The following is a 13,910-nucleotide window of genomic DNA, read 5'->3' on the forward strand; positions in this document are numbered from 1 at the left end:
AATATTGCTGTTTGCAATTTTAACGATGGTTTGCACAGCATAATGGAAATTATGCAAGTATTAGATTTAATAATTGGAAGTACTTGCTACAATTTCTGCGTTGAAACAGACAAACACCGGATCCGCGCAGCTGAGCGCGCCATGACCGAGGAAGCTCAAGAAGCTCGAAGGCAACAGACATCAGCTCGGAAGGACGCAGATAACGAGTACATGAATATAGAAGGTCAACTGTCTGGGGGAGGCATTGCAGATTAACGATGAGCTCCTGATAATTACATATTTTCTCGTTGCAAAACTTTAAACGCGATTTCTGTAAAACACCATTTTTCAAATTGGTGTGCAGCGTAGCTTCTACAATTTACATCGGATTGACTTCAAACAAAGTTTATTCTATGCCAAATTAAATGTTTTATAGAAGTACGTAGCCGTTTTTTAATAGGACTCTTAGTTTTTTTGGGGAACCAATTTTATAACGATTTTTCAGTGAATATTTGTATACTTTTCTTCAAATTGGTGTAAATTCCACAAAAATTAATATTTTTGAAAAATCCTACGTACTTCCAAGGCAAATTTATCAGAGAATGTGAGGTGTTTTGAATTTTTGTCCTATGTCATACCAGTCAGCCGGAATCCTGCACACCGATTAGACCGACATAGCGCAAAGTCATCTTTGGCGTCATCTACAGGACACTTTTTAAAGTATTTTCTAATAAAAAAAATATATTTCATAACTAGAAACTATAATAAAATCAACCCTCAAATCCGTTTTTTGATTACTCTATTCCTTACATGTGAAAAAAATTAATGAAAAAGAGGAAAAATTTCTTACGCAAAGTTATAACCCCTTAAAGAAGCTGGGAAGATAAGAAGCAAGTAATGGGAAAGAAGCTAGGCTTGAAGAAAAGAAGTATTTGGATAGGGGACGATTTGATATAAAGGGAAAGACAGTTCAGATGAAAGTTTAGAGAGGCCGTTAAAGTTGAGGAAAAAAAAGGATAATTAATGGGATGTTTAAAGGACACTAATCCAGGATATCAAACATCAAGGAGATTTAATGTTTAACACAATGACTATACTTTTTATTTAAAATTAGTTTACAAGGTACATTTATATACATAAAAAATTTATAACTACTACGTTAAGCTTATGCAATATAGACAGTATATTCGTGTATGTGTAAATGTGTGTGTGTGTGTGTGTGTGTATGTGTGTGTCGCGTGTGTATGCGCGTGCGCGCGTGCACGCATGTACTAACATAAGTAGAGCTCTATTAAAATCCACATTTATACTCGGCGTTTGGATAAAAACTTAATAGTCATTTATATCTAATTTGTATCAACTTGCCATGGGTGATAATACCGGAATGTCATAAGTTTCTCGCTCTTTTTTCCTCTTTCTATCAAAACTCGCGCGAAACATTCATCGTTCGGATTTTATCCAAGCGACGCAAAACTTTAAAAGATAAAAATTTGCATGTTCGATTAAAAGGTGATAATTTTAACTTGTATTTTCGTCTTATAGATGACCTTGAAAAGAGATTTTACTTATTATCTTAAGTACAAATTATAAGACAACCAGGCTTCGCAATATATATGAAATATGAATACGATCATTAATTTAAACAATGTTTAAAACATTACAATTTGCATCAATATCCTATATTTGGCGTTAAATGTGGCCGTTTGATCATCAAGCACAATCTTGTAATCTTTATATAAATCTTGCGCGATACAAAATTCAGAATTCTTTTTAGATGCCTTTAACGGGATACAAGTATAGATAGGTTTTTTTGGATGTTTTGGTTGCTTGGGTATGATAATGATGCATATGTGAAGGAAAGACAGAAATATCACGACGGAACATGATTAATCAGAATGTGATGTTTGTAGGCCCGCGATGACAAAACGCCATGTTGTTCTGTAAACTTGGAAAGAAGCTCATTCTTTTAATCAAGAGCAAGTTACGTATCCTTCACTTTGATCGAAGCCAACAACAGAGTGATATTGTTGTTGATGACAGACTCGCTCTTAAATTACAAATAGATATACATGCATCTAAAGTTATTTTTAGATAATGTTATAATAGAATCAATTGTTTCAATCAACGACAGACTGGTGTGCTCACGTTCGTCATGTTTCTCCCCTTTTCTTTTCTTTCGTATTTTTTCATTAATTAACTTACTGTATACACATAGGCTGGACTCGTATCTTTACATTGTACTTCATATACACCGAGTCGATTTTTAAACATTTTTCAGTGTGAATTTTTATCGGACAAACATTTAACAGACACTTGAGATTCTTGCGGTACATGAATATATAATATACATATATCAGATATCTTTACACACACGCACGCACGCACGCGCGCGTGCATTATATACGCATTATGGATACATATAGTTTATTTCTTGCATGACGAACGGTATATACGCATCCTTATGTAATTTATTTACCAATAGATTTTCCTCTTATATTCAAGTTCGTTCTTTTTTATTAATCCTTTTCTTTTCGATAAAATGCATGACACAAAAATAAATGCTTGTATTTGTGAATTATATTTACTTTTCTCCCATTTCTCTTACACACATCATTTCGCGGCGTATTAGGTTAATAATCATATATAATTTATACATACATACATACATACATATATATATATATATATATATATATATATATATATATAGATAGATAGATAGATAGATAGATAGATAATTTCTTTTTACAAAATATCACAAAAATTACACCAGCCTTTATTCGCAGCAAGAAACCATGTTGTTAAAATCTCGTCAAAACGATACTCTCGGTCTGTTTTGCGCGCATTTGGAAACAATATATATCGATGGTATATTGATGCGATTGCACGTGTTCGTGGGAATATGCGGTTATGCCGTATACTTGTCATTGGCAGTGATTTACATGACAGATATAAGAAATTCTATGCACCGAATATTTGTAAGAGCTGTCATTAGGAATTTCGAAGAAAAATGCCTAATTGCAATGTTAATTTCCGGTTTCTTAAAGTGCATTTAACAAAAATATGTACTTTGTGGATTTTATCAATTTTTTATATAAATAATTATATGTGAATCAAAATTCAGTCAAATCAAATTATTTGAGTTGTGTATAAACGCAAGCTCGAATCCAACTTATAAATGTAATCGAGTGACAACAAAATTCCATACAGTACGAAAGGATTATAGAAATATTTTATCATAACATTAAAATATTGTAAAATTATTATAAAATGTTGTTATAACATTGCAACAATGATACAAAGCTCACCTTTAGAAATATTGCATTGCATATACATATATATATATATATATATATATATATATATATATATATATATATATAATTTTGTAACGTTATAAATTAGTTTTTTTTTTAATTTAATTTTTAGCATTTTTCTGTATATGTATATTTATGTTTTACAGATTGTTCCACAGATTGTGATTTAAATAAAGTTATACTTTTTAGAGTTTCACTATTTAATTAAAATTTAATATTGAAACTTACAAAAAAAAAACACCGCGATCTCGAAACCTCCGATAGATGAATTTTTATAGATATGACATATGTAGGCAATTTTATATAAACCTTGTATTGTGTTTAAGCATAAGTTCAAGTAATAGTTATAAAACTGATTCGTATTTCTAACAAAGTTTGATAAATTATAAAATGTATGTACACACATTTTACACAAGTTCATATTAGTTTATTTTTACATTTTTTAAATATTGTGACAATATTTAGGTTCAGATGATTTATATACCCATATTTTAATAATGGTTCTGAAACATTGCATTGCAATATGCAAGATTATAATGTTGCTGCAATGTAGCTAGGTTTTATGTCCTAAATCAATTTTAATCTGAAGTCATTTCATTTTTTAACTGCGGAAAGATTGTTACATATCTGATAATAACCAAATTGGTCATAGCACAATCTGTGATAATATGTCATGGCATGTCTCAGTATGGTAGGTATATCATGTCACGTTTTTACCACGTGCACGTGGTATCGCATTATATATTCGCATATTATTCGTTTTAAGATCTAGACATTAACTTTTTTTCTTTTTTCCTTTTATATTTTCTTTTTCCTTTAACAGTGTTACAAATTTTGTTATCCAAGTCGCGTAAATCGTCCTCGATTCAAGAGAAGTGTTCACATACTGCGAAGCTCTCGCCATCTCATACTCTCTGAATACTCGAAGAACAAGGAAAGCGAATCCGACGATGAAACAATGAAAGCGCTAGTGATCAGCATGATGCGCGACATACGCATTTTCACCGAGTGTAGATCGCGTTGAAAGCGGAGAAAATTACATCTAAACGCTACTGTCTTTATAAGGTTATAAAGACTAATAGATGGTTGTCCAATCGTTGTTATTGCACGAATTCTTGTAGCGAGGCCTGACATACACGTGAAAATTTCTAGAAATTCGGAGAATATTTTCTATACATACCAATGAAATAGTCTCTGATACCTTCTCCAGAAAAAAATCTCAATCTATTACTCGGGCATTATATTTTTAGAAAAAATCGTTCGACATAAAGTTATTCTACCAATATGCTGGTTCCTTTCTTATAATTTTTTTACTTTAATTATCATCAATGGAAAATCTCTTTGGATAGTTGCGAAGAGAACTTCCGTATATAAAATATTTATTTTTTTAAATTGCATAACACACACACACACACACACACACACACACACACACACACATACATATATATATTTCTATTTTATTGGAATTATCTCTCTCTCTCTCTCTCTCTCTCTCTCTCTCTCGATTTTATACATTAGAAAATGAAAAACAGCGAGCGCAATGATTTAAGCTGCCTTTTTTGTCATTAAACTCGCCATTTTACCATCTTTATTTAATCTTCTGATGGTTTATAGGAATTCTTTATCTCTTAGAAAAATTTCGTACATAAACAAAGACACGTATGCCGATGTTCTCGGAGCCATGAATCCTTTATGTTGAAAAATCATACATCCCATAGTTGATATATCATCTATAATGCATTCGTGTCTTTCTCATATCAATAGGCGCAATATAAAACGATTCTTTAGGATTCAAGATATACATTTGTTGTATTAACACAGCTCTTTCGCAAATTCCCTGTACTTGTTTCCCTGAATGTTTCGATAAAATATGGCTCGTTGAAAATGTTCTAAGTAGACGTCCAAAGTAGCATTCAAAAATATATACGCATTATTACAAGTAATTAATTCTTCCTGCGAATTATCCAAGGCAACTCGATGCATCAGACTTGTTTCATACAGCTGTGAGAAAGTTTTGACGCCTTATATTGATAACGTCAACAAAGTATTGGCGTATATTTATCATTTTTGAAGAATGCATGTTTACAATTTTTTTCCCACCGAATCGTCGAACGACAAAATGCGTTTGATCTATAATTCTTTTTCCACAACAATCAATTGGAATTATCCAGACAAGTATTGGTTAATAATATCACAAAATGTCCTCATTTCAGTTTTCAAGTCTCGAAACCATTCGTTGTTCGCCGATAAGACACTGGGATTAAAAATTTGTTAAGCAATATCCAATTGGTGGGCAAAAGCTATTTAGTATCCTCGAGTTAATGTCAACAATGTTTACAGTAATTTGTTAAAAAAATTACAAATCTTGTGATTCATAATAAAAAAAATCTATAGAATGAACAAATACAATTTGTCATCCATAACTAACTATACAACAATCTCGCGCATCAAACGCGCGAAGTGCAATAGAAACATTTGCAAAATTCACAAACAACTTTGCGCTTTCATGGCTAGCACAAAAAATTAATAATAAAGAGAGGGAGGTCGGCGAGCTTGCGTACTATTGCAAATTGTCATTAACCTCCTGAAGCATTACAGATCACTTCTTCCTTATTACTTGGCCGTTGTTTACATATCGTTTTATTTTGAAAAAATATTTAAAAATCTTAAACTTTGGACTGTGCACGAATTTACACACAACGTTGACCATGTTCCTGTAAGTAGAACATTCATAGCTAACTGTGCGCCTGGCACAATAGACATTTGATAGAGTCCCTTGATCTGCACTGAGAAATGCACTTCTAGAGATCCCAAAGAGCATTTGCACAGTTTCGTGCAATTAATGCTTTCTATAGCTAGCAGAATCATCTTCATGAACCTTATTTGACCTCGTCTTGTTCCATCGGCTCTTCAGAAACCTCTCGGGAATGTTCTGGCGTAGTCCTAATATTAAAAAAAATATATACATGTGTATTAAATATATATAAAAATATATACATATGTTGAAAAGATATACATATAATGATAATCATAAAAACAAAGCCATTGAGAAAGGAAAATAATAATCATCAATAGAAATACCATATTGAAGTTTAACTCTCACCCTGTAAAGGGGAATTTTTGTCCAAACGATTTTTAAAATTATAAATATTTTAAAAACAAGTGGATATGGGCACGTTGTTCCGCTTTAAAAAAAACTTGTAAGCTAGAGAAAGGTACCCGTGAAAGCAAAGTGCGTTATTTTGTCGCTGAACAATGAAAGTTGAGCGCGGAAAAAATAGACATCCATTTACAGGTAATGAACATGTTATACAAATAAGTAAAATGATTTTTTTCCTGTTTGTTGACTACTTTTACACGTAAAACATGTATATATGTACACATACGTGCGCGCACGCACGCAAGCACGCACGCACGCATACAGGAAGATGGGGCAAGACAGGGTAGCAAGGTAAGAAAAGATATCCCCTGTATCGCGTGATTCGAATATAAGAATCACAATCAAACATACGTGTTAGATGTGGCCTTTCGGTCATTGAAAGTTATCTACGAGTCATCGAAGCAGGCGGGCATTATTGAATTAGATCATAATTTATACATTTTGCAATTTTCTTATAATTTTATTTCACTTCTTATTTATGACATTAGTATTAAATTATAATATATTTTTAAATGGTATTTCATCTTGCCCACAGGGATACCCTATCTTACTCCACCCGCGCAAAATGAGGAAAAATGACATTTTTATATTTGTTTAAAATAAAGTTTATAATTCTTCGAGTATATTTAATGGTAGTTATATTGAAAGATTGATATTCAAAGATATTTAAAAAGTAATAATAATTCGTTGATTATGAAAATCGAGCTTGCAGTCTGTAAATTATTTTTTATGGTAAAATATTGACACAGGAATTAAAACTCTGTATACAGGGTGTCCCATTTTAATGTTCCACCTCAAATAACTATTTCATTTTTAATTTTCATAAAAAAAATGTTTCAGATAAAAGTTGTATGGCTTTTGAGGGGAACATAAGATGGTGTCATTAGTTGACTTGAAGTTGCTTGAAGGTCACGTGACGGTTACCTTTAATTTCTATAACGGAACCCCCTATTTTTTATTGCACCTTCTTATAGATCAATTCGAGAACTTTCCAAAACAGTATAATTAAGTACATTTTCATTAAGTACTTGTTAAGTTATAAGGCAAGAGCGATGTACGTGCATACAATTTTTGTAGATGTTCCAAAATACCGCTATTTACTTATGAAACTTCTATGGCAATCGCAAAGATAATTCAAGACGATGGAAGATGCCCTAATAAACTGCAGATTGACCAAAAGAAAAAGGAATTTTACAACGCAACTTTAAAAAAGACAACGCAAATCACTATTCAACATTTCAGTAATGAGCATCATTCCTCGAGCGGTTCAATCGCACACTCAAACATGACACGTGAAAACTGTTTACGCTCAATACATATGTAGAAATTATAAATAGATCAATTCGCTGGAGTATCAGATTACAACGCGTGAAAGCATCGACCCAATTAACACACAATATTTTTAAAATGTTTTTAAAAACATTTAGAAAACATTTTTAAAAACATTCATAAAAATGTTAAAAATAATGCATCAAGCTACCTTTTCTTTATAAAAAAAAAAATGTTTATTTTAACGTTAAAAAGAATGTTTTTTAAATATTATAAAAACGCGTTTTAAACATTTAAAGAAAATATTCATTAAACGTTAAAAAAACGTTTTTTTTAAACAAAGCATAAATGAGTAAAATATAAAAAAAAAACATTTTAAAAACTTTTGAAATAAAGTTTTCAAAAACGTTAAAATTAATAGATTTATGCCTCTTTTTACATAAAAAAAATTTTTTTTTTAATATTGAGGTTTTTTCTTAAAATTTTTTTTGGAAATTTTTATGCGGTCACCCATCCAAGTCGCGACCCCGGTGAACGCTGTTTGACCTCTGTGATCACTATGAACTAATCCCTCGTGATGATCTATAAACACTTTGTGCTAATACATGTACATCACTGATAGATTAGGTCAATATATGTTATCGAAAAAACGAAATATATATAATTAAAGCATATTATTTATATAAATATATATAATTGAAAATAGTAAAAAATGAGCTCAAAAGCAGCGCAGGATGTCAAACGCCAATAAATAAATTCAGCATAAATCCAAGATAAACGTTTTGACCTTTAATGTTGGTTGTCTTCAGTACAAATTTAAGTCTCTAAAACAAACATAACAATCGCAATAATTACAATATGAACTTTTCAGAAAAATAGAAAAAAGGTTAACATTATTTAAATTAGCAAACAAATAGAAACCGTAAGATACCGCGATGTACATCTTCTAACGTTTTAAATTATTTAACAGCCTCACGGAAGGTGTCTAAAGACAAGAGTTTCGGAAAGACAGCATGACTTGATTGCTAATCAATAAATTAAAGTGTAATGTTAAAATCATAACATATAAAAATTATAACCGACAACAATGAGAAATAAATAATCAAAGAGAAAAAAATAAAATAAAACTAAAAATAAATTCAAAATAAAATTATTAGCAGCCCCGGTAAACTCGTTATCAGGCATCCTTGACACGTTCAATTCTATACAAAACTGTTTACAATTTACTATGGAAGGAGAGAACGGAGGGAAAATTAGTTTCCTCGATGTCATGTTAGTAAAAGAGAATAATATTAAGGAGGATTATTTTCGATCAGTATCGCAAACCACCTTTCTCGAGAAGATACCTAAATTTTTTCTCACATCATCCGTTGTATCATAAGAAGGATGTTATTTTTGGTATGGTTGACAAATTAATTTGTTTATCACACTCTCAATTTCATCCCAAGAACCTCATAATTTTAGTCAATATTTTATTGAAAAATAATTATCCTTTAAACTTCATCTTTGTCGTTGATTCATCTCAGATTAAAACTTTTTTCACACTTTTTTTATAAAGATGACACTGTTGTTGAGGATAAACATGTAAGAAGATATTTCACGATCCCTTACATCGAGTCGATATCAGAGAAATTTTCGTCTTTCTCGTGTAAGTTTGACTGCAGTTCACGATTCCGGCTAAATTGAATAAATTTATAACTACAGCTAAAGACCACATAGAGCGTCTTTCTTGTAAAGGCACAAAATTAATTGTAAAGACTGCAAGTCTTCTTATGTAGGATAGACAAAACGTCAATTAAAAACAAGAGTCAGTGAACATAAAGCGGATATTAGGAAAGCCAGTTCTCCCTTAATTATTTCGTTACATCGCGTTGGAGAGAACCATGAGTTTGATTGGGAGAACATTGAAATTTTAGACAAAGAGCCACTTTATGTTAAAAGATCTATATCAATCAAAATGTTAAACATTAAAAAACAATTGCACGGACTCAACAAACAAAGTGATACTCCTCTCGGATGCTTATCTTTCGATTCTTGATCGTATTTCTCTTCCTTAAGTTCGTCATCCCTTCTCCTTCTATTTCTTTTGTTCGGTCTACCAAGGCTATCTCGCTCGGTCTTCCTTATTTGTATCTATACTTTCCAAGATGTAACATCATATCTCACAAGGTGAAGACACGAGTTTTGGAGCTTAGAGGTATTTTCAATTGTTTCTCTATTTTATGTATTTCAACGATTTTATATTGTTCTTTTTTAGATTTTTAATTCATGATTTGTACAGTCCTTTCTTAATTTGTTTTTATTTTTAATTTATTTTTACTTTTATTTTCCATTTTTTCTCTTTAATTATTTATTTCTCATTGTTGTCGGTTACAATTTTCATATGTTATGATATTAACATTACACTTTAATTTATTGATTAGCAATCAAGTCATGCTGTCTTTCTGAATCTCAATTGTCTTTGGACACGTTCCGTGAGACTGTTAAATAGTTTAAGAGATGAACTAGTTAAGAGTTAGAAGAAGATGTACATCGCGGTATCTTACGGTTTCTAATTGTTTGGTAACTCGATTTAATATTGACCTTTTTTTGTTTTTCTGAGAAGTTCATATTATAATTATTATTGCGATTGTTATGTTTGTTTTAGACTTAAATTTGTACTAAAGAAAAGCAACATTAAAGATCGAAACGTTTATCTTAGATTTATGCTGGACTTATTTATTGGCGTTTGACATCCTGCGCGGCTCTTAAGCTCATTTTTTTCTATTTTTAATTTATTTATATAAGCCTTAACTTTTGGTTTATATATACTTAAGCTACTTTTTTACTGCTTTACACAGATGTTATTAAAACATTTTTTTAACGAATTTTAAAATCAATAAATGAAAAATAAATAGCTTAAATGTTAAATAAATAATAAACATAATTTTATAAAGATAAAAAATAAGTAAAAAAAATTAATATATAGTAAACATTAAATAGATATTAAATAAACATTAAAAAAATGCTTACTAAAATCATTTTTTCAATTAAATAATCCATGAAAAATAAATACTCAAACAATATTAAATAAACGTGTAAAAAACGTTTATTAAAAAAATAAAATAAATAAATATTAATGTTCAATAAATGTTAAATTTAGGTTTTTGAAATTGTTGTTTTAAATGAAAAATTAATGTAAAATAAATATTAAATTAACGTTAAATAAACGTTAAATTAATATTTTTGAAATTATTGTTTTAAATAAAAAAGTAATGTAAAAAGTAAATATTAGATTAATATTGAATAAATGTTAAATTAATGTTTTTGAAATTGTTTCAAATAAAAAATTAATGTAAAATAAATATTAAATTAATATTGAAAAAATGTTAAAGTAATGCTTTGTTTAAATCATTATTGCAAATAAATTATTAATGTAACATAAATATTAAATAAACATTTCCCCAAATCATTATTTCAAATGAGTAATTAATGAAATATAAATGTTAAATAAACGTTAATTAAATATTTAATAAATATTTATTGTTATAATAAATTATACAATAAATAATTAATATTAAATAAATAAATTTTAAATTAAATAAATAAAATTTAAAAAACATTTAAAAAATATTGTGTGCTGATTGAGGAACAATTGGCATGCGATCCATCAACATTATTTTAATTCTGCGAATATCGACAAGTCCTACACAAAAAAATTTAAATAAACATCCAATTTATTATCTAAAAAAATTTTGTTAGTGTAAAGAAAAATTTTCCACACTTCTTTAACGCACATTACGTACTTGCAAAAATTTTATACTTTATTCTTGGCAGCTCATACGCATGTTAAAGAACATCGATATTTCCTTGGCAAATGTAATAATTAAATGTAAATTTAAGTATTTTTACGAAATTTTTTTATAGTTATGGCTGATTATCTGCCAAACAAAATAGTTGACATGATTCGTATTTTGGATGACTGGAAGTAATCATAGTGCAGTAGAAAGGCTGTATGCTGAAAGGTATCTTAACAAATGTCATTCGTGTAGAAAGATCACAAGAAAATTCACCGAGAGCAGGGCAGTTTATTGATATATCAAAATTCAGGGCAAAATGCAGCAAATTTATTAGTTGTCTTGGGTGCAACTATATTGAATCCCCACATTTCCACCAGACAAATCGAGAGATAATATAGCATAATCAAAATCGACAGCAAACCATGTAATTGACCTAAATAGATTCCACCCCTACCATATCTATCTAATCCATCAATTAGAACCAAGGAATTTTGCGCGAAGCTTGCAATTTGTAACTGGGCTTTGAATCAAATTCAAAGAAATTCACATTTTATAGCAAAGATGCTCTTTCTGATAAAGCCATGTTCGGCAATAATTCGTTAATAGACATAATTATCATTATTACTCCGATCAAAACCCTCATTGGTAAAGAAACCAAGAATTTCAAAGACAACGGCCTATTAACGTTTTGGCAGGTATTCTTGGATAACATTATAGATGCATACTTTTTTGAACAGCATCTGAACACGGAAAATAATTTTGCATTTCTTCAGAATGATTTGCCTAACCTTTTGAGATATATCAATAATGACTTGCACAATCAAATGTGGTTAGTAAGATGGAGAACAGCAGTTTACTAGACACTGACCATCCAAAACGTTACCAATTTTTTAAATAATAGATTTCAAAGTAGATGGACTGGAATAAGTAGTCGGACTTACGAATGGCCAGCAAGATCACCTGATTTAAACCTCTCGACTTTTATTTTTAAAGATACATAAAACAAAAAGTTTATGCGGAAGAGCCTACAACAGCAGAAAACATGAAAGAACATATTCGAGAGGTATGTACAAACATAAAGACAATATTCTTCAAAAAATGCGGAATGATTTTTGCTGTAGGTTAAATGTTTGTATTCAAGTAAACAGCGGTCTTTCCGAACATTGATAATAATTGTACACATGCTCCGATCTTACCTTGACCAGCTAGATCATATCCCGATCTTGGCTTGACCGGCTGGATCATATCCTGATCTTACCTTGACCGGCCGGATCATGTCTCGATCTTTCCTTATAACTTAACAAGTACTTAGCGAAAAGGCACTTAATTGAATGGTGGTATATTTAAGTATTTACTGTAGATCAAACTTAAACACTCAATAAGACTTTAATGTGACTTTATGGAGTTAGGCGGTTTTGCCTTCACTGTCTAGATCAACTGTCTTGCTTTCATTGACCGGTACACCTAGGATAATGCTAATGTCAGCACATACTGTGACTTTCAAGCCTCATAACTCGCAAAGTACTTAATTATAGTGTTTTGGAAAGCTCTCGAGTTAATCCATAAGAATGTGCAATAAAAGGTAAGGAGTTTCATTTGAGAAATTGAAGATAATCTTCACGTGACCTTCAAGAAACTATTCAAAGTCAAACTAATGACACCATCTTATGCTCCTCCTCAAAGCCATACAACTTTTGTCTCGAACATTTTTTCTAAAATCAAAAATAAAAGTTATTTGGAATGAAACATTAAAATGGGACACCTTGTATACATATATGTATATTATGACGTCCAGCACAATCCCCTCCTCCGAATTTCGTCATGCACACATTTATATTACGCGTTAGTTCATAAGTTTCACCGATTAATAATTGCATTTAACACAGTGCTGTCAGCTACTTGCAACTTTCGGCCAGATTTTTCGACGCACGCCTATTGCTCCCCTCCCACCGCTCGCGCCTTAGCAACGGCACCGCCGGACGGCGGTAACTAAGGAATGCGACACATCGTCTCAGGGCCGTGCGTAATACAAAAGTTATAAGATCATGAGTCATAAAACAGTCTAATTATTTAATGTCTTATAATTCTACAAGTTATTGAAATTTTTATTTTATATTTTAATAATTACATTTAAGTAATATTTTATTATTACATAATTAAATAATTATTATTATACTATTATTACGTATATTATAACGTATGTGTACTGTAAAATTAAAAATTTGTTTATTATTTAAAATTCAAAGTTTTTAAAATACCTTTTCAATTATGTTGGTTTATTTAAAATCATTATATGTATATAGAATTATAATTATATAATTATATTAAAAAATAATAGGTTTCCGCATCACCCATGCGGTACTATTAAAGATGCGTTTTTTTTTAAGTGGTTTCCCCAGTAGG

At 30.3% G+C, this 13,910-nt stretch overlaps 1 protein-coding gene across 8 annotated transcripts in view; it reads right to left on the reverse strand.

Annotated features, from left to right (window-relative positions):
- Nucleotides 1-1,050: 1,050 nt before the first annotated feature.
- Nucleotides 1,051-13,910, reverse strand: part of LOC105205743 (histone deacetylase 4) — a 232,228-nt gene continuing 219,368 nt past the window's right edge. For all 8 annotated transcript variants that reach the window (XM_039448576.1, XM_039448566.1, XM_026139271.2 and 5 more), the window contains one exon: nt 1,051-6,242. In XM_039448576.1, coding sequence (XP_039304510.1) covers nt 6,179-6,242 — 64 coding nt within the window. In that variant the 3' untranslated portion in view covers nt 1,051-6,178. The remainder of the gene's footprint in view (nt 6,243-13,910) is intronic.

Source organism: Solenopsis invicta, chromosome 1 (assembly GCF_016802725.1).
Source record: "Solenopsis invicta isolate M01_SB chromosome 1, UNIL_Sinv_3.0, whole genome shotgun sequence".
Classification (NCBI taxonomy): Eukaryota; Metazoa; Arthropoda; class Insecta; order Hymenoptera; family Formicidae; genus Solenopsis; species Solenopsis invicta.